Source organism: Dunckerocampus dactyliophorus, chromosome 6 (assembly GCF_027744805.1).
Source record: "Dunckerocampus dactyliophorus isolate RoL2022-P2 chromosome 6, RoL_Ddac_1.1, whole genome shotgun sequence".
Lineage (NCBI taxonomy): Eukaryota > Metazoa > Chordata > Actinopteri > Syngnathiformes > Syngnathidae > Dunckerocampus > Dunckerocampus dactyliophorus.
This window is the reverse complement of record NC_072824.1, coordinates 3680609-3702376: the sequence shown is the minus strand read 5'-3', so window position 1 is coordinate 3702376 and position 21768 is coordinate 3680609. Positions and strand designations below refer to the sequence as shown.

Genomic DNA, 21768 nt, shown 5'->3' with positions numbered 1-21768 from the left:
GAGGATTCTAGGGCTGATGCCGTCTGGTCCCGGGGCCTTCCTTGATTTGATCTTCTTCAGCTGACTTCTCACCTGATCATCAGCTATGGAGAGGGGGTTAGAGGATGGCTGGGATGGGGATGTGGGGGTGAAGAGTGGTGAGTTGGTAGGGGAGGGAGGGGGGGCAGACTCAAATCTGTTGAAAAACAGATTGAGTTCATCTGCCCAGATCTTGTCCCCACTGGCTTGGTCTCTCCCCACTCCTTTACCATGGCCTGTGATGGTCTGCAGGTCTCTCCAGACTTCCCTGGCATTATTCTCCTCCAGCCGCTTCTCCAGTTTCCTCCTGTAGCAGTCCTTCCCCTTCCTGATCTTATGCCGGAGTTCCCTCTGGACTCTGCACAGCTTCTCCTTGACCCTCTTCTTCTTGTTTAGCAGGGCCTTAATCTCAGAGGTCACCCAGGATTTGTTGTTGGGAAAACACCGCACCAACTTGAAGGGCACAGTGTTCTCCACACAGAAGTTTATATAGTCTGTGATGCAGTGAGTCATGCTGTCAATGTCACTGCCATGGGGACTACAGAGCGCTTCCCAGTCTGTTGTCTGGAAGCAGTCTCTGAGCCTCGCACTGCTCTCCTCAGACCACTGCTTCACAGGCCTCTTCACATGGGGTTGTCTATTCACTACTGGAGTGTAGTCTGTGATGAGATGGACGAGGTTGTGATCAGAACGACCCAGCGGGGGGAGGGGGGATGAGGTGTATGCATCCTTGATGTTTGCATACAGGAGGTCCAAAGTTTTATTGTCTCTAGTGTGGCATTTGACATACTGGGTGAAGGTGGGAAGAGCAGAGGACAGGGAAGCATGATTGAAGTCACCGGAGATGAGGAGGAGGGATTGGGGGTGCTGGTTCTGAAGTTTAGAGACAATGGTGTGGATCTGCTCTATAGCTGCAGCAGCGACTGCTGAGGGAGGGATGTACACAGTCATAGCAATAACATGTGAAAACTCCCTCGGAAGGTAGTATGGCGCATGCTAACCGCTAACAGTTCCACGTCTCTGGTGCACAGTTGCTCCTTCACACAGATGTGTCCCGGGTGGCACCATCTATCATTCACAAACACAGCGATTCCCCCTCCCTTCTTCTTACCACTCTCCGTTTCATTCCTGTCCGCTCGTACCAGCTGGAATCCGTCCATTGTGATGTGTGAATCCGGAGAAAGTTCACTCAGCCACGTCTCCGTGAAGCACATGAGGCTGCATTCCCGGTACTCCCTCTGCAGTCGGGTCAGCGCCGTTAGCTCTTCCATCTTGTTGGGGAGAGATCTTACGTTCCCCATGATGACAGACGGTAGACATGGCTTGTACCGTCTTTTCCGCTTCTTGCACTTCGCTCCCGAACTGCATCCTCTTCTGTTCCTCCGCAGCTCCTTGGGGATCTCCGGCCTCTCCGCGCAGAGAGGGAGTGTGTGGCACAGGGCTAACAGCTGATCCCGGGTGTAAACAATTGAGCCTTGGTTGAATGGGGAGCCGTGGTTGAAGAGGTTTCCCACAGTTGAACTGAAAAGTTCAAAGAGCATCAAGGCGCAGACTAGAAAAGTAACAATATCAACCTCCATAACTGCACACTCGACCAAATGCGACCAAAAGAAAAAGTAAGAAGATGACTAAAATACTATAAAAACACTAAAAGGTGGAAGAAAAGTACAGAGCTGCTGTAACCGGCAGCCACTCACACGGCGCCATTTTGAAAAAAAAAAAAAAAAAAAAACTTCTGATACCAATATGAATTGACGCAATACAGCAATACAGTGTATTGTCCAGCACCTCACTGACATACCGATATTGTCAGGCACTTTATTACCGATACCAATATAAACTATACCGTCGAATGCGAGCTACTTGTCGATCTTTGAGATTTTGCCGGTCGATTGCAAGAATATCAGAAACAAAAAGTGTTATTATCAGTACCCTCCCCTCCCAGAGAGTGGCCAACAGTCACGCATTTTGATCACTGAAGACACCCGTACGTCTTGCCGCTCTCCAGGCATGCAACCCGCAAGCTCCAGCCAGGAGCCCGGTCCCCAAAACACGACTGGAGGTACCATGAGCGCACACATGCACTCCTCGCCCCTGCAGCGCCTACAGGTTGAGCGACAGGGAGAGAGAAAGTGACAGAGCGAGACGATTTGCCTGCTCACGCAACAGTAATTATTGCACGTTAATGTGGCTCAAAGTCTGCCATAGCTACCTCAAAATTAAGGCGTAAATATAACTCCACAGATGTGCATCTCCAAAAAACACTGCTCGTTAAGACTGACTGTTGTAACGCAGTCCCTCCCCCATCAACCCCTCCCCTTGCCAACAAGTCACCACGTCACCAAGTTTGCTCAGAGCAGACGCCACAAGCCCGACCCCGACGAAGATCCACAAAAGTAGCAGTGCCCAAAGTGTGGCCCAGGGGCCATCTGCAGACCATGGCTCATTTGTCATTGCATCACTGCAGAAACAAAATATAGTAAGAAAAAAAAACAGCAAAAGTGGTAAAAATAGAGCAAAATGAAAAATGAGAAAAAGCTGAAACAACCACCAACAACACAAAGCCGCAAAGCTTTGTATTTAAAGACAAAACTTCGATCACCTTTTAATTTACCATAAATTCTGTATAAGCCACACTAGTGTATAAGCCGCATATGTGCACGTCATAAAATGGGATATTTAGGGCACACAGACATTACACAAAGATATTTTTTTTACTTTTACTAAAAATAAATGCTTTTTTTCCAACCGGTGCGTCCCAAACAGTGGTGCAACACTGCTCATTAACAGTGCAGAACAGTGCACAGCTATAATGTCACGACTGTCAGGCACAAGTTGAGTCTGTCGAGTGCGTGACCCGCAATATGCAGAGACGAGGCGGCGGCTTGCAAAAATAGAGGTTCTTTAATGGTGTAAAACAAAAAGCGACAGAGGAAAAAGGGCTCTGTGAACAGGGTAAAGGTAGTCCAGGTAAGTACTCGTGGTGACAGCACTGATACGGAGACGAGGTACAAGGGTAACAGAGGCAATAACGACAATGAACCAGCGCCGTACGTCTGATGACACTGGTCTTTTAACCACCACTAAAGATAATTGGCAAGAGCTGCGCAGCCACCAGTTGTGAAGCGGCTGCGTCTTCCACCCGGCAGGAAGTACACATTGCCAAAATAAGAGCGCAGGACAGGAAGTACTCGCTCCTGTCCAGCGAAACATGACAGTTAAAAACATTGCCGAATAGTGCATGTAACTTATAGTAGAAAATAGCCTACCCTCTTCCATGTCAGAATTTAACAATTCCTTTGTCACACACGTTGTTGACTCTCTCTCTCTTTAGGTGAGCTATGTCCTCCTTCAACTGGTTGTAGTCCTACGCGAAGCAGTCATGTTTCTTTGTCTTGGCAGCCAAATCCATTGTCATCCATCTCCTATGCCGCTTATCCTGAAATCCATTGCCTTTAACTTGAAAGCGGCATCATTGCGAATGTGCACAAAGCGTCTACATTCCGGCACAGTGGGTGGGGGTATGCACCTAAACGTTGGTTGTGACCAGCCATACACAAAAAGAAGAATATCTACATCTGATCGCTTCTTTTCAATAGTCAGTGTTAGATGGTTAGTTAGATACATTATTCATCTCCAAGAGAACAACACGACATTTTATGTTTTGTTTTATATGCTTTATTGTATCTGTATTTCTATACTGATGTAGGCATATTGTCAGCAATTCATTATCAATACCGATAAAATCAATACCGATAAAGGGATATTGTACAGCACTTCATTACTGATATCAACCAATACAGTGGCAATACCAACGTTTATCAGTGGACCTCTCCCAAACATCGACAGGAGGATGTTACACTTGCGTGTGCGGAGGACCACAGAATGCGGAGGCAAGGTGAGTGAATGACAGTTCTTTAACAGGCTTTCAGCGTGGAGGTAATCACAGGAGTGAATAGAAAGCGCTGGGGTCCGCAGCATGCGGCGCTCGAGGGAAAAAAGGTCCTTAACTCAAAACTTACAAAAAGGATAGGAAAAGGTACAACTGGAACACCCCAGCTGTGGAGATGCCGAATCTTGAAGAGCTTGAGCAGTCTGACGAACTGCGAGTGCACTGTCTGAGTTGACATGGAAAGAACCGGCCTCTCACAGCTGCCCCTACTCCGTGTTAAGTAGGGGGAAGGACTAATTAGCTGCAGGTGTGTCCACTTGTCCCGGCTCCCGCTGCACACTCAGCTGTGGAAGAGAGTGAGAGAGAGAGAGAGAGAGAGAGAGAGAGAGAGAGAGAGAGAGAGCGAGAGAGAGAGAGAACAGGGCGCAGCAGCAGGTGACCGTCACAGTATCCCCCCCTTAACGTGCGTCTCCTGGCCGCTTACCTGGTTTGTCAGGAAACCAGTGATAGAAATCAGTGAGGAGGCCTTGTTTCGGGCACAGACCGCGCAGGCAGCCACGAACCTCTTGGCGTCCCCTAAGAGCGTGGGCCACCAAAAGTGCTGCTTGAGGAGGAAGATGGTGCAGTTCACACGCCTGGGTGACAGGCCATCTTGGACCCATGAGCCCAGCACAGTACCTCCGAGCGGATCTTGGGGACAACAAAGAGGCGTCCAGGGGGTCATTTGTTGGGAGGTGTGACCGTCCCGAGGGACTCCGTGACGCGCTTCTCTATGTCCCACTGGAGAGCTCCGATGTGTGAACCAGGGGCGATGGGTTCTTGGTGGGTAGGCTCGGCGGGCGGGGCGTGGATGCGAGAGAGGGCATCTGGCTTGACGTTCCGGGACCCAGGACGGAAGGTGATGATAAAATTAAAGCGGGTGAAGAACAGGGCCCACCTGGCTTGACGGAGGTTGAGTCTCTGTGATGAGTGTGGGTAGGCCAAGTTCTTGTGGTCCGTGAGTACCGTGAATGGAAGTTCCGTCCCCTCAAACCAGTGCCTCCATTCCTGTAGGGCCAGGACGACGGCCAGGAGTTCCCTATTGCCAATGTCGTAGTTCTCGGCTCTCGGCGGGGGTCAGACGTCTTGAGAAGAAGGTGCAGGGGTGCAGCTTCCGGTCTGTGGCCGAACGCTGGGAAAGGACGGCTCCCACGCCGGTATCGGAGGCATCCACCTTGACAAAGAACGGAACAGAGGGGTTAGGCTGAACTAGGACAGGTGTTGATGTGAAGAGGGATTTGAGTTTCGTGAAAGCAGACTCAGCCTCTGGGGTCCAGGAAAAAGGGATCTTAGGGGATGTGAGCTTAGTCAAAGGCTCTGCGACTCGACTAAAATTCCGGATGAAACGGCGATAGAAGTTTGCGAATCCCAGAAACCTTTGTAAATGCTTTCTTGATATAGGAGCAGGTCAGTCAACCACAGCCTGAATTTTGGCAGGGTTGGCTCTGAGCTGGCCTTTCTCCACAATGAACCCCAGGAAGGGAATGGAAGACGAGTGGAACGAACATTTTTCAGCTTTGGCAAATCTATTTTCCAGTAGCCTTTGGAGGACCAGGCGAATATACTGGGTATGCTCCTCCAGGGAGGCGGAAAAAATACGAATATCGTTGAGATAAATGAAGATAAAACGGCCTAGCATGTCCCATAGGACATCGTTGACGAGGTTTTGGAAGACGGCCGGGGCGTTGGTAAGCCTGAACAGCATGACCAGGTACTTAAACTGCCCGAGCGGTGTATTGAATGCCGTCTTCCATTCATCTCCTTCGCAGATGCGCACGAGGTGGTAGGCGTTCCGAAGATCTAATTTGGAGAAAAATCTGGCGGCGTGCGTGGAGTGAAGGCTGAGTCCAAAAGGGGTAAGGGATATTTATTTTTAACAGCAATTTGGTTGAGTGCTCGAAAATCAATGCATGGGCGTAATGATTTGTCCTTTTTCTCAACAAAACCCCCACCCGCAGCGACAGGACAGGAGGAGTGGCAGTTGAGACCGGCGGATAAAGAGGACGAGATGTATTCTTCAAGCGCTTTGAGTGGGTGCGGAACGGGAGGGAATGATAAAAAAATTTCAACAACTCGAGGTGGTTGCCAGATAGTCAGAGCTCAAGCGGAATGGTCTGGTGGGTAATGCCAGCCAGGAGATTGCCGTCAAGGGAGAGCAACAATAGGAATTAACAGACGTTTAACAAGGTTCACGTCTATGAAATTATTGTCTGTTCCAGAGTCAATAAATGTGTTTGTCTTTCCATGATAGCGTACCTTGTAGTAGCATTCTGGAGGTCGCTGCGAGCGAGGATGAGTGGCTTCTACTCGGAGAGACCGAGGTAGATGAACGGCGGAGGGCACTGCGTCAAGGAGCCTGGGAGGGTCGAATGGGACAGCTGGGGAGTGCATGGTCAGGCTCGCCGCAGTAGATGCAGACGCCGACGCCGCCATCTCTCCCTCTCCGCCGCGGTGAGTCTCCCTCCTCCCAACTGCATGGTTTCCTCCACTGTCCAGGTAGGCGTGGCGTCGGTCACGGCGCGCGGGCTGGCCTGGTTGCTGTGGCTCCCCGCCGTGGTCCTCTGGAAGATGATTTCGGAGAGTCTACGGCGCTGGTCGAGCTCCCCCGTGAGTTGCTTGTCCATCCGTGTTGCCAGTTTGATTAGGTCGTCCAAGTTTGAGGGTAGTGCCAGTGGGATCATGTGAACGCTGATGTGCTCCGACAGCCCGAGGAAGAGGAAGAAGCCGCCGCGTTCCAGTCGCTTTCCGAGGCCAGGGTGCGGAACTCTATGGCGTAGTCAGAGACTCGGCCTTGCTCTTGGCGTAGCGTGGAGAGAGCCCGAGCTGCCTCTCTGCCCGGCGGACTGCGCTGAAACACTTGTTGCAGTGCTTTAGCGAAGGCGGGATAGGTTATGCTGGAGGGGGCGCGGTGATTCCACTCCGCCGTAGCCCATGCTCTGGCTCGGCCTGTGAGGTGGGAAACGACGAAGGCTACCTTGGCGCGTTCAGTAGGGAAGGTGGCAGCGTGCAGCTCAAAGTGCAGCTCGCACTCTGTGAGGAAAGGGTGGACTTCGCCCGAGTCTCCCGAAAACTCTTGATAGCGGTGTGCTGGAGGTGAGGGTGGCTTGGGATGGCAGTGCGGGCGGGCTGGCCGGTGCGGAGTCGTGGCCCGGGGGAAGCGCCGCAAGCAGCGTGTTGAGGCGGGAGCCCAGACTCTCCACCATCACCTCCTGGCGTGCCAACAATTCCTGGAGGCATGTTACCAAGGTGCTGAGCTGCTCCTCTTGTTTGCCCAAGTGCTGCGCTTGGCTGTGCAGTGCCTTCTTTACCGGGTCTTGCTCCGTGTGGTCCATCTTATTGGCCAGTTCCTTCTGTAACATTTGCGTGTGCGGAGGACCACAGAATGCGGTGGCAGGGTGAGGGAATGACAGTTCTTTAATAGGCTTTCAGCGCAGAGATAATCACAGGAGTGAACAGAAAGCGTTGGGGTCCGCAGCTTGCTCAATTTATTCTCCAAAAATGGGAGAACGTATTATTATATAAAAAAAAAATTATAATCAAAAAAAGAACTGGATTCCTGCAGATTTACTTTGTCACTGCATCAGTGTGTGGATCAAAACAACTTTCTCCAGCTAACTCAAACAAAACTGAAATCATTGTCTTTGGTCCACAGAAACAAAGAAAAAGAGTTACAATATTAGCCACTTTGAGACGCTTTCTCTAAAACCTAATCATCAGGTTAGAAATCTAGGAGTAATAATGTACTCAGATCTGAACTTTAACAGCCACATAAAATCAATAACATCATCAGCTTTTTATCACCTAAAAACCATTGCCAAAATCAAGGGAATAGTGTCTAAGGCAGTTTTAGAGAGACTAATCCATGCCTTTGTCTCCAGCAGCTAGACTAACGTAACGGCCTTCTCACCGAGCTCTCTAGACGAGCTGTAAAATAGCTGCAGTACATCCAGAATGCTGCTGCTCGAGTCCTGACTAGAACCAGGAAATATAAGCATATTAGGCCAGTACTCAGGTCTCTGCACTGGCTTCCTGTCGCTCAGAGAATGAAAAGACTACCGCAGGGTTACCCCGCATGCCTTACGGGTTGTATATGCGGATATAGTTTTGCCTGTATATTAGTGTGTAATCATAATGCTGCAACAATTAATCGACGGTTAATCAAGTACACAGTTAATCGACAACTATTTTGGTAATGGATTAATCTTTTTTTATTTAAATATGTAAATATGCTCTGATTTCAGCTTCTCAAATGTGATTTTTAAAAATTTATTTCCTTGGTCATCCATGAAAGCAGACCCATTATCTTTCACACATATCAGTGTTGACTTTTCTGATACGTTGCGGACCAAAACCACTAACTGTAGGTTTTTACTTTATATTAATTTGGTCCAACTATGGCTTTTATTATTTAACATTATTTTAACAGAATATTCAAGCGGCAACCTGGTGTTTGTGAACTCATTTGCTCTGTCCACATCTTCTATTTCTGAATAAAGAGGCGGAAATTAAAAATGTATATGTTTTTTTAATCCAATTCCTCGATTAATGAAAAAAATAATCAACCGATTAATCAGTTATTAAAATAATCATTAGTTGCAGCCCTAAATCGTTATTTTGATGCTTCCATACCCACATAGTCAGGGTGGTTCACATACTTGCTGTGTGTGTGTTCCATTTACGTTCACTTGTTGTTGTGTTGATTTGAATATTGTCCCTTGACAAAATATACCCTCTTAACAATAGTTGCTGAAATGTGAGGGTGTTTACCTGGACTCCCAGAATTCCAAAGACAATAAAAAAAGCACAACAGATGAGGACGATGTTCCCAATGGGCCTGAGGGACGTAATCAAAGTCTCCACCACCAGCTTCAGACCTGGAGCACGACTTATCACCCTTCAAGACACACACACACGCACACGCACACACGCACACACACACACACAGCGAGTCATGCAAGCACACGCATAAACAGGAAGTGGCATGAACTTGTACACACACACCTGAGCGGTCGCAGGGTGCGTAGCAGACGCAGCACGCGGAGGATACCCAGGATGCGATTTCCACCCGCCGACGCCATCGAGACCAGGATGTCCACCAGCGACACAAACACCAGCAGCCCATCCAGGATGTTCCAGCTACTCTGCAGGTACACACCCTTTCCAAAGTAGAAGCCCATTGCTACCACCTTCACACACACACGCACGCACGCACACGCGCACGCACACACACACACACACACACACACACACACACACACACACACACAAGCCTGAGGCAAGGAAGGAGATGACAATGTGAGAGACTTTTGTTGCGGTTACCTTGATCATCATTTCTCCCACAAAGATCACAGTGAAGATGTAATTGGACACACTGAGGAATACTCGCTCCTGCAACACATGCACACATTTGTCACATTATGTTTTAGTTTCCCTTTCATTTTACCGTCGTTTCAAAAGAAGAAAATAATGTCAGATGATGAAAGAAAATAAAAGCCAAGTGGGAAGATGGAGATAAATCAATGAAATCCTCGGGGTGGTAAATAGATGGAAAAGTACAACTTTATTGGACGTATCGTGACACTTTTTAACGTGAAAAATATGATTGACAGTAAGAGTAATATTGGTAGGTCCTTTTAATGATAGACCATCATTGCAAGATGAGTATTTTTATCATAGAAAAAAAAACAAGTCATTACAGAGCGCATAATGAACGATGAAGTCTCTTCTCGCTCTTTGAAAGCTCAACTGTTATTCATGTATTCATGGCTCTCTCCCCCCGGGTTATTACTGTACGAGCACCCCCACCGCCACCGTGCACAAATTATAATGAGATGACATTCGTTTGCATGAACTCCTCACTCTACCAAACCACTTGGAAAAACACTCAGACGACCAATGATTGCCGCTTCTACGCCTCTTAAAAAGCACACTTTCATGTGAGGTAAGTTGGTATTATAGGCCATCCATATGGCCATGAGATATTTTTTACCAATCTCCAATGTTGTCCTGCAGCAGTACCTGTTTCCCATTTGCAGTCAGTGCTACTATTTAGACATCATTATCAGCAGAAAACCTGCTACCGATATGATCCATTATGTAACTTTTATGCCAACCTTAGACAATAAAATCAATGTTATCGGACATCCTTGGTTTGTATTCATCAGCTGGTTCATGTTAACGTACACTAATCGGTCACTGTGGTAGGCTGGCATTGACAATGTAATGTAATGATATGTAATGAATGTATCCAAAGATACTTTTCATTCACACTGTCAGAGAGCTATGAGTTCATATGTTCATTATAACTTCTTTTTACCACTGGATGACAAGTAAGGATGTTGGAAAATGTATGACGTGACATCATGCCTTTGTCAGTCATAATCACTGTGGAGATTGGCTATTTATTGTTTCAACCTGTTTGACAGCTTAAGAATATCAAAATGTTACTATTAACAGTACTTAACTTATGTTAAAATGTTACTATTATCAGCACTTAACTTCTTTTTACACCTGTATGACAGTTTATAGCAAAATGTTACTATTAACAGTGCTTGACTTCTTTTACACTTGAAAGACACTTAAGAATGTTAAAAGGCTACTATTAACAGTGGTTAACTTCTTTTTACACTTGTATAGATTTAAATATTTATAATATACTGTGCTTTTTGCACTTAAGAGCTTTTAAAAAAAAGATGAGCTGAGTGTAGGTGATTTCACATTTTGCCTTCATTCTGTGATTAAACTTAAGGTGGATTTTTGTTTTTACTGTTTGGACGCCATAATGTGAACGGTGGTTGACTTATTTTTACACTTGTGTGACACTTAAGAGTACCGATATTCTTTTAGGGATTGTATGTTTTGTTTACTTGAAAAGAATATTATCAAGTGTCTTGTGAGTGCAACCCTGTGCAATATGTGTGTATGCGCGTGTGTGTTGACACCATGCTGTGCGGCTGGATGTCAGGCCTCTCCAGGGCGATGGTGATGCAGTTGAGGAAGATGAAGAGGAGGATGATGTGATCAAACATCTTGTGGCCGATGGTCTTCTGACACCAGAGCCTGAAGCTAAGAAGAAACAACGCGGTGTGGCAGCGCGTGTGTTTTGACGCGTGAACATCACTCAGCCGCACATGAGAGCGGGAAGGCGAGGATTTACCGGTTGTGTGGAGCGAACACATAGAGCGACCACTCTTCATGCTCTAGGCACCACTGAGGCTCGTAGGGCTCCAGTATCTTACGCAGCTTTTGATACAAACTCTGCAGAAAAGGGGAAAACACATACATGAACAAATTGCACAATGCTGTATTTATAGATGCTGAATGAGTAACATGCTGATTTTGCGTTGGAAAAATCTTTCAAAATGAGCTGATTCAAATGTTTATTTTGTACTTTGTAGTACATTTCTATAACAGGCTACAAAATGAACTGCCATGTTTTTTTCCTCCCTTTTCACACCCAATTAGCAGAAATTTGTTTGCGTACATACAGTTGCCAAATGTTTTATTTGTCGATTCACTTTTTTGTTTCTATTTTGTGTAAAGTGGAATAATAATTAGGGCTGTCAAATGATTACAAATTTGAATCAAATAAATAAGTAAAAAAAAACATGATTAATTAATCACTAGGGGTGTCGCAAGAACTTGCGAGATTAAAATGTGACAAGATTTATTGTTTAAAAAAAAAAGTCTCGCTATAATAAAGAAATAAATTAATCATCTCTTAATCATCAATTAATAAATTAAAACAAACTTGCCTACCTCAAACACATCCACCCGACCCAGTTTTCCCATCTGGGAAAAAAACTACATATCAAGATGCAGAGTCTTTGTCCCAACAGTCAACACTTACTGAGACGTTTGGTCGACAATGTAAATACAAATGTAACATCGCAAAAGAAATGGTACTCTTTAATACAGTTGAAAAGACAGTATTTCAAGAAATGCTGCAAATGTTAGTACGGCTTGCATGTGAGAAAATATATGTCACAAACGACAATTACACAACTTTACAACAGTGAAAGAAAACATGTTAAGAGTAACTATTGCATTATTACCATATATGTTTATTATTTATTATACAGTACATTATCATAACATTAGTGGTTTATCTGGTCTCCAAAAATGTTGACAATAATATTGTCTAGCGACATTTCACCTTCATTGCACCTACATTGTTTTGTGATGCAGTTAAATAAAAGTTTGTTTGTCCAGTTATATTTTGGGGGGGGGCTATCCACGCAAAAACGTTTTCAGGTCAAAATGGCAAAGTATTTTATAGATTCAGTCTTTCATTCACATGGGGGCTGATTTCCCTCGGGGCAGGGGGGACGCTGACACAGAGCGACAACGAAAGAAGGAGAGAGACTGGATGAGGGAATTGTGGGGCTGTTCGGTTCCAACACATGAAGAGAACAACTTTAGTGGTTGTCTTGGTTGGTTCCCAGGAGGAGGATGAGGACAGAGATGAATGACTATTCTGGTAGGCTACTCTTTAACTAGCCATATTACACACACTGTTCAGCATTTATTTAATTAAAAGTTTAAAAAACTTTTGCGTAACATGTTTCTGTGTATGCTGGAGCCTATCTCAGCTGCTCCAGCATGCCCCCGCAACCCTAATGAGGAGAAGTGGTATAGAAAATGGATGGATGGATGTTTCTGTGTACTAAATGTCCAAAATTACGACATGGACACCTGCGGCCTATATATGTACAAATCTATTTTCTCTTTAAATTTAATGGGTGCAGCTTATAAACCAGTGCGCTCGATGGTCAGGAGATTTCAATAATCTATTCCAAAAAGCCAAACACACGTTTTTGTTTTACAATTATAGCTTGACATGTAGAAAACAATTGGAAATGCATATAAATACATACACATATAAGCACATGGAAGCACAGACGTGATTGTTGACATACCTGTTCCCTAAGACAGTGGTCCCCAACCTTTTTTGACCCACGGACCGGCTTGTGTTCCCACAAATCTGCCGCGGACCGGGCAGGGTTCGTACATGATAGCGATCTAATTTATCTTATTTATTATGTATTGTGTAAAACTAAAACATGAATAACATCAAATTAAAAGCACAAAACGAATGTCCACCCACCATCCACCAGTTCAAGTTCCAGCCAGGTTTTTCCAGAGAGATGATTACATGGCTGTTTGACGTGTGTGGTAAAAGGCAGTGTGCTAGCATGAATTACCTTGAGACAAATGTGCACATTAGCACTCAATAAGTCATCCAAACTTACCTTTATGCATTCCCACATAGTATCAGCATTTGGGACCAAAAAATCGGTGTGGCATGAGATAAAGTTAGCACACGCATAATGGACATGTGTCAAGTGAGACGGATGTAACAGAGAATCCGGCCACTTTTCAAAATAAAACATGGCCCGTACGGCCCTGGGGTTGGGGACCACTGCCCTAAGACACAATGTGGCAGAGAGATCAACCACCATTACCTTCCTTTTTTGAAATGAGTTTTTTTTTTTAATTTAATGCTGTTTCTCACCTCAACTGTAACGCAAAATAGAGCCAAAGGTAGTGTCAGGTGGCAGCATTTTGATAAAGACGGTGAGAATCACTATTGAATGAAAAAAATAATTCATAGCAAAACAGGAAGGTGGCATCCGTGTGGTGTCTTTGGGAACAGTCACGTCTTCATTGAAGGTAAAAGTAAGCTTAAATGTTAATTTATCCCGTTCATTCACCATTTACATGCATTTAGAATTGTTTTATGCATGTGAATATATAAAAATATGTGTCACCCGCTGATGACATCATAGACGGGCAACATAACGTAGCTGACTTCCGGTTCAGTTTGCCATTTTGTTTAGCTAGCTAATAGAATGCTAACAAGGAAGTACATTTTGTGATGAAAATATTAGGGCTGAGCCGCACAGTGGTCAAGTGGTTAGCATGTTGGCCACACGGTCAGGAGATCGGGAAGACCTGGGTTCGAATGGAGTTTGCACGGGGAGACCGGGTACTCCACTTCGGTTTCCTAACCCAGTTCAAAAACATGCATGTTAGGTTAAATGGCGACTCTAAATTGTCCACAGGTATGAATGTGTAAATGGTTGTTGGTCTATATGTGCCCTGCGACTGGCAGGGTGTACCCCGCCGCTTGCCCAAAGTCAGCTGGGATAGGCTCCAGCATACCCCCGCAACCCTAATGAGGATGAGCGTCATAGAAAATGGATGGATGAACGGAATATTATGGATGTCAAAAGATTGAAGTAAAATTGATCACAGTTTTTGTATTAACGAATGATTAATCACCAATTGGCAACTGTGTGAAATATCTGTATGTTCATTTGTACTGTATTTTATGAACAACAAGATAAAGGAAAAAAATGAAAAAAAAAAAGAAAATTTAACTCAAGCTAAAACATACCGCACGTCTGAAAATGTATTTGCCTAACACTAGTCTCTTTAATAGTGGCACAACATTTGAATCACACGTTAACCGTGTTATGATCCAGGAAGAGTTGCGTTCAAAAACACCACGTAACTTAAGTTAAATTGACATGTTCTGAGCGTAAATTTTCTGGGATTTCCAAGCGTACTTAAATGCAGCAAATTGTACTTACGCAGTAAGAGTTACATTAGTGAGTGATAAGAATATACACTTATTGTTTTTCTTTGTCTTTTATTTAGACACTGTATATGCGTTATGAAGACGTTGTGATTTGAGCAGTGTCTGTGAATGCATCTTCTATTGACGCTGAGGAGTGTGGTTCCGAGGACGACGAGAGACGTGTTTATGAGTTGGAGATACATATATGGTGTTGCATTGCTGTTAATGTGTTCAAGTCAGAATTATAAAAGCGGGTCAGACTCTGTGTGACTGTGTGGCGTCTGCCGTCATAACAGAGGTGTGGCTTCCCATGATGAGCATGCGTTAATTACGCTAAAAATGTTAACGTAATTAATGACATAAATTAGTTACCGACGTTAACACGCTATGTTTGACAGCCCTAAATAATCTATATTAAGAACACAGTTGGACTCATGCAGTGGATTCATAACATGAGAAGACGCGCAACATATTGTCCTCTAACCCAAGAATAAACATAAACTGACGAAAAATTGCGGTGTAAAAATTTTCAACGTTAACCAAAAACTCACTTACCGGGCCATACGCTAACGATGGTGCCACAGTAATTGTGTGTTGGGCAGTACAGTGAATAATGTCAATACTTCTAAAGCAAACCTCTTCAAGCTCCTCCTCTTCCTGCTGGCTGTGGTAGAGTGACGTGTGGGGAGCGTCGTGGTTGTCGTGGTCAGGCAGGTGGTAGGTGGTACCGTTGCAGTCGGGCGTGTGCAGCATGGGGACCTGCAGGTAGTCCTGCTGGTCCATAATCTGTTCTCTGGAGCCCATGTTGGAGCCTGTGTGGGTGTCGGACAGCAGGGAGTCCATCTCCCCTGACTGGCTCTTCCTGTGCAGACTGGGGGCTCGGCCGATGCTGGCCCAGCTGGAGCGGCGGCTCTCTGGCCTGCTGTCCAGTGGGGGCTGTGTGGGGGTCAGACACATGCAGTAAGACTTCTCAAAGCACTGCATTGCATCACTATTTTTCCATTTCTTGCTACGGTCTTGCAGGATCCACATTCATTGAGCATACAGCAGATTTTGTGAGCTGCAATACATTTGTTCTTACATTACAGTCTATGACTTTAAAGGTCCCCTATTACGTACAAGAGATTTTTAAATGATGTTCTAACAATAATATGTGTTTATGAACACCCAACATGAGAAAAATCTATTATCTGCCTTGCCTCACCTGTTTGCTCTACTTTTGACACAGGCGCTCAAACGCTCACTTGTGAAGTTGTGTTTCATGAAATTATGACGGAAAAACCTCCTTCCTCATGCACGATACCACTCTGACCACGTCCCTAGCTAGATGGGCTATATAAAAGCTTGTCATTCATTAGCATTGAATCTACACACACACACACACACATACACACACACACACACACAAAACAGCATGATGGTAATGCTGGCGACAACCCCAGGATGCAGAGAGTTGCAGTACAGAAACAGGGATCCAGCAACTGACAGGCTTCAAGCATGTAAAATGCTCATTCAAGCAATGCACCAACAAACACAGAAGCAGCTGGCTGAACTAAATAGAAGGCAAACTAAAATTAGCAGCAGGTGCGAGTGACAAAAGAAGAGAAAAGTGACAGAACACAGGACAGGGCAAAACAGGAAACACTACAAAATAAGAGCATAGAACAGGAACTAATGCATAAAAAGAGAACACAAACAAACTGTACCCTTCCCCCCTCCCCCCCCCAAGGATGGATCGCAGATGTCCTTAAAATCCAGGGTCAAAAATGGAGTGAGTGGTGGGAGGACAGGTGGTGGGTTTGGGACGACATGCCCAGCGAAGCCAGCAGGATTCCTCCGTGGAACGGCCGGGACGGAGAACCCGGAGGAACCGGCAGGACCCCTTCGGGGGACGGCTGGGACAGTGAGCCCAACGAAATCAGAAGGATACCTCCAGGGGATGGCCAGGACGTTCAGCCTGGTGGAACCAGTAGAACCCCAAAGGGGATGGCCAGGAGGGCCTGAGCTGAGCCGCGACAGGAACTCCAGGCGTAGAACGCTGCCTTGAGGAGGATGCCAGGACAGGAACTCCAGACGGAGCGAGCTGGAGTGAGGGAGGCGTCCAGACAGGAACTCCAGGTGTAGCACACCAGCGTGCTACACTGGTGTGAAGAAAACTCCAGGACAGGAACTCCAGGTGGAGCGGGCTGTACGTCCTCCGTCGCACAGCTGGTAGTACTAGCTCCCCCTTCCAAAGGCGGATTCCAGACGTTGTCCTCCGCCACCGCCGGAACCAGGGAAGGGAGAAGGGGTCACAAGTATGGTCACCGCTCTGACGCCCCGACCGGAACTACAGGGGACCTCAGACATGGCACCGGGATCAGCTTGAAAAGCCATGGAGCGGGCAGCGGAAAGGTCTTAAGCTTCAAGCGGCGCAGCACTGGGAGGGGATGAAGCTTCAAGCAGTGTGTGGGCACTGGGAGGGTCTGAACCTTGAGGCGGCGTGGTGTAGGCTCCGGAGGGTCCGAGGCATCTGACTGCATGGAGTGGGCACAAGTGGCGTCGAGTGCTAACGTTGTGCATGCTCCGGAAAGGGTCCGGAAACCATGAAGTGCAAGCTCTGAGGGTGTTGGAGCGGGTACATGGCGTGTCTGAAGCCTTGTGAACCAAGGTGTGGGAGTGGGGGGGTGCACTGACCACCTCACGGCGTTGCATTGGAGGTCATGCGGGTAGGGACGAGGAACGCTGGGGGTGTGCTGACATTGACCGGGGGCTGTCGTGGGCTGAGCTATGGGCTGGCACAGGAACAGCATGCGTGGATTGCTGCTCCTCGGCATGTCGTGGCGAGGAGGAAGGGAGTGACTCCACCTGTGGATGCTGTGGAGACCCTGCTGGTGCCGGCCAAGACATGCGTCTGCGGCGCGGCCGGTCCGGTGTGTCAGTGGCGGGGCCTGGGTAAACCCACGCTATGGGAATTCCACAGCATCGTCTCCAACTCTTCGGGAGTGAATCGCATACTCTCCTCTTCCATCACCTTGAACCTGCCAGTTTCATAAGTCCATCTCTGCAAGGTTGTCTCGTCGTTGGCGCATTCTGCCACAAGACAGCATGATGGTAATGCTGGAGATGACCCCAGGATGGAGAGACGAGACCCAATGAAGGTGAAAATGTATATATTTAATAATAGTTGCAGTGCAGCAAAAGGGATCCAGCAACTGACAGGCTTCAAGCACGTGAAATGCTCATTCAAGCAATGCACCGACAAACACAGAAGCAGCCGCCTGAACTAAATAGAAGTCAAACTAAAATTAGCAGAAGGTGCGGGTGACAAAAGGAGAAAAGCGACAGAACACAAGACAGGGCAAAACAGGAAGCACGACAAAATAAGAGCATTGAACAGGAACTAATGCATAAAAAGGGTACATAAACTGTCACACAGGCTACAACGCAGAGCAGGACAATGACGTGTTCCCAGTCTGGCTTACTAAAAGGACTTTTGATTTTATTTCATTTCATTTTACTTGATTATTTTGTTTTGTTTTATTTATTTACTTATTTATGTACAGTATGTATTTTAAATTTAAAAAAAATATGATAGGATTCATTTTCTGGTTAGTCACTATTTCACTCACTGAAAGATGTTATTCAACAGGATGCTTATTTATTACAAAAGGACAGCTGTAGGTTGGAAATAGGTGTTCAGAACATTCAAATTTAAAGCGCCAAGTTAGCGCACAGTCTAGCAAAGTTCCTGACTGTCTTTCCGTCTTCTTTTCAGTTGTACAAATGATTCAATGCTTGATTATAACAATATTTAATTAATATCAACAGAATATTTTGTGTAACAATTCGTATTTTTTGTCATCAAAAATGATCAAGATAGCATAATATATGATTTTTATCCTAATTATTTTAATAGTCAGGGCACACTCACAAAGGCCAATTTGCATCAGGCAACAAAAAATAACTTTCTAAATTAACCAATTAAGTGATGTTTTTGAACCACGGTGTCTAGCAATTTTGTAATTTTTGTGTAATCCTGCAAACTAACAAACTAACCTACTAACAAATAAACGGGTGGAAAGCTCACCGGCGACCTCTGTTGCTCCAGGCTGTTAACGTCCATGGAGGTAGCACTGGCGCGTCGCGATTGACTGGACATCATGGTCGGCGTGGCTGCAGTGTGCGTGATGACGGGGAGGGACAGAGGCGGCGGCATGGAGGCTTTCGGGTTGAGGAGACCATTGGGGCTCTGGATCATGGCCTGGATCTTCAGGTCTTGAGGTCACATGTGCACATACACACACACCAGTTGTAGAGTTGTAGTGACGACATGGTGTTTGTGTCACCATGAGGAGTTTGTACCTGCGGCGTACATCTCCCTCAGCTTCTCCTCATCCTCATAAGTCAGCGACTGCCTTTCGTCGTCTGTCTCTGATCTGTTGGCATCACCCTAAACAAACGACACAATGCACAATGTGTCAGCTCGCCTCCCTGACAATCACAAAACCCTAAAGTAAGTGGATTTTTGGCACCACCTCCAGTCTTCGAAGAACTTAGCAGACTGTATGTGACATTGACCAGTTAGAGTTGTCAGGGAACCTAACATGCATGTTTTTGTAACATCAAAGACACTTTTTAATCTAACGTGTTTTTATAAATAAACATACATACAAATATATACATATATACAGTATATATATATATATATACACACATATATACACACACACACACACACACACACAGTATATACACTGTATACAGTTCAAAATCTTTAATAATAATGTGCATATTAGCACTCAATAAGTCATCAAAACTTACTTTTATGCATTCCCACATAGTATCAGCATTTGACACCAAATATGAGGTGAAAGAAAAATGGTAAAAATACAGTAGTAGTCTGTGCAGCGAGAGAAAGTTAGCACACACACAATGGATATGCGTCAAGTGAGACAGATGTAACAGAGAGAATGGACACTTTTCAAATTAAAACATCATGGAAATTATTTTTTATTTCTGTGCGGCCCGGTACCAAATGACCGCAGCTCGAGTGTTGGGGATCACTGCTCCATGGGATTTAAATGAGGGGAACATGCAGGATGGTCCAAAAGAGTGATGTTATTCCCCCTGAAGAAGTCCTTTGTCAAGCGAGCATTGTGAACTGCAGCGTTGTCCTGTTGAAGAACCCAGCTGTTACCACACAGACGAGGGCCCTCGGTCATGAGGGATGCCCACTGCAACATCTGCATCTGTTTGACGACCCCTCACCACCTGAAACTCCGGTGTTCCACTGAATGAAAAAGCACCCCAGACCATGATGGACCCCCCTCCACTGTGCCGGGTAGAAAACATCTCAGGTGGGATCTCCTTGTCCTGCCAGTAACGTTGGAAGCCATCTGGACCGTCAAGGTTACGTTTTTTCTCATCAGAGAATAAAACTTTCTTCCACCTTTCAATGTCCCATGTTTGATGCTCCCTGGCAAAGTCTAAACGGGCACTTTTGTGGCGTTAAAAGAGACAAGGTCTTTGAATTTTTTTGTTTTTTAAAGCCTTTTCCCGCAGATGCCGTCTGATGTTATTGCGCTGCAGTCGGCACCAGTAAGGCCTTAATGTGAGTGGAAGACCACCCTGTGTCTTAATGGACAGCCAATCGGATCCTCCGGCTCAGCGCAGGTGTGATTTTTTTGGGTCTACCACTTGACTTTTTTGTTCCATAATGCTCAGGATCTTTCAAAAAATGTAGAAAGACTGATTTACTGCTCCCAACCTCAGCAGCAACGGCACGCTGCGAGAGGCCTTGCTTATGCAGCTCCACAATCCCACCACGTTGAAAAAGAGAAAGCTTCTTAGCTTTACCATCAGGAGGGCATGACAGTGGGAATGCCTGACAGAAAATGAACATTTGGAGCAGATTTTGGCTTTTATAGCCTGTGGTCTTAAACTTTTGATCAGCTGATAAACAGCCTATTTTAGTATAGTTGTTTTCAATAAATGACTTTTTCAAAATGCTTTTTGTTTTTGCATATTGTAGCTCTACTTAAAACCTCAACTTCCAAATGTGCATACATATATATACACACACACACACACACACACACACACTAGGTCCCCAACTTCCGAACACAATTGTACGTGTATACATATACATTGTGTATGTATGTAAATATGAGTTTGGATGCAGTAGTAATATTAAACGAGGATAATTAATGAAAAAAACAATAATAAAAATGATATAATAATACGTAATGATAAATGTTATTTACCTTTGAAGAGGAGTGGCTGAGCATACGTCGTCGTGGTGGAGGAGTTATTGAAAAAACGACAAATTGTCGTCTTCGTTAGACTCTTCTAGAAGAGGTAGTGTTCTGTGGGTGGTGTAGAATTAAGCAGGCCTATTAACTCTTCATAAACTTTAATCACACGCTCTGTCCGGGTTGTATCATAAAGCTACAACGTAGCTTTTCTTCACTTCTCCTCCCCGTCTGCCTGTAACTATTGGTCCCATTAGCAGTGTCACAGTGCCCTCTACTGGTCAAGCATGTACAGTAGCAGTATAAATACTGATTGAGCGACTGACTACAAGGCAAAATAAAAAAAAATATAGACCAGTCGGCTTGTGTTCGTATCCGCGAATGTTCGCTAGTCGGATGTTCGTAAGTTGGGGACCTAGTGTATATATACTGCTCAAAAAAATTAAAGGAATACTTTGAAAACACATCAGATCTAAATTAAGGGAAAAATGATCTTGAATATCTTTCCTGATAATAAGTGGGTGATGTATTAGTAACAAAATGATGCCACATAATTTGATAGAAATGAAAATGATCACCCTATAGAGGGGGGAAATCAAAGACACTCCAAAAATGAAAGTGAAAAAATGATGCAGCACACTGGTCCATTTAGCTAAAATGTCATTGTAGCAACTCAAAATGATTCTCAGTAGTTTGTGTGGCCCCCACGTGCTTGTACGCATGCCTGACAACGTCGGGGCATGCTCCTAATGAGACTACGGATGGTGTCCTGGGGGATCTCCTCCCAGATCTGGACCATCACTGCGGTACCTGGACGCATGGAGGAGATTCCAGGAGACAGCTGTTATTGTTACGTTGTTACTCCAGGAGAGCTGGACAGGGCCGTAGAAGGTCCTTCAACCCTCAGCAGGATCGGTATCTGCTCCTTTGTGCAAGGAGGAACAGGATGAGCACTGCCAGAGCCCTACAAAATGACCTCCAGCAGGCCACTGGTGTGAATGTTT

The 21768-nt window shown here is 45.4% G+C and overlaps 1 protein-coding gene across 3 annotated transcripts in view; it reads right to left on the bottom strand.

Moving 5' to 3' along the window:
* Window positions 1-21768, bottom strand: part of cacna1hb (calcium channel, voltage-dependent, T type, alpha 1H subunit b) — a 132008-nt gene that overhangs the window by 47270 nt on the left and 62970 nt on the right. For all 3 annotated transcript variants that reach the window (XR_008570666.1, XM_054778857.1, XM_054778859.1), the window contains 8 exons: window positions 18876-18963; window positions 18601-18788; window positions 15168-15467; window positions 11106-11206; window positions 10891-11014; window positions 9269-9337; window positions 8951-9135; window positions 8717-8843 (listed from right to left, as the gene is read on the bottom strand). Coding sequence is in view for 2 of the 3 variants with exons in the window: in XM_054778857.1 (XP_054634832.1) it covers window positions 8717-8843; window positions 8951-9135; window positions 9269-9337; window positions 10891-11014; window positions 11106-11206; window positions 15168-15467; window positions 18601-18788; window positions 18876-18963 (1182 nt within the window). In the remaining variant the exon portion in view is untranslated. The remainder of the gene's footprint in view (window positions 1-8716; window positions 8844-8950; window positions 9136-9268; window positions 9338-10890; window positions 11015-11105; window positions 11207-15167; window positions 15468-18600; window positions 18789-18875; window positions 18964-21768) is intronic.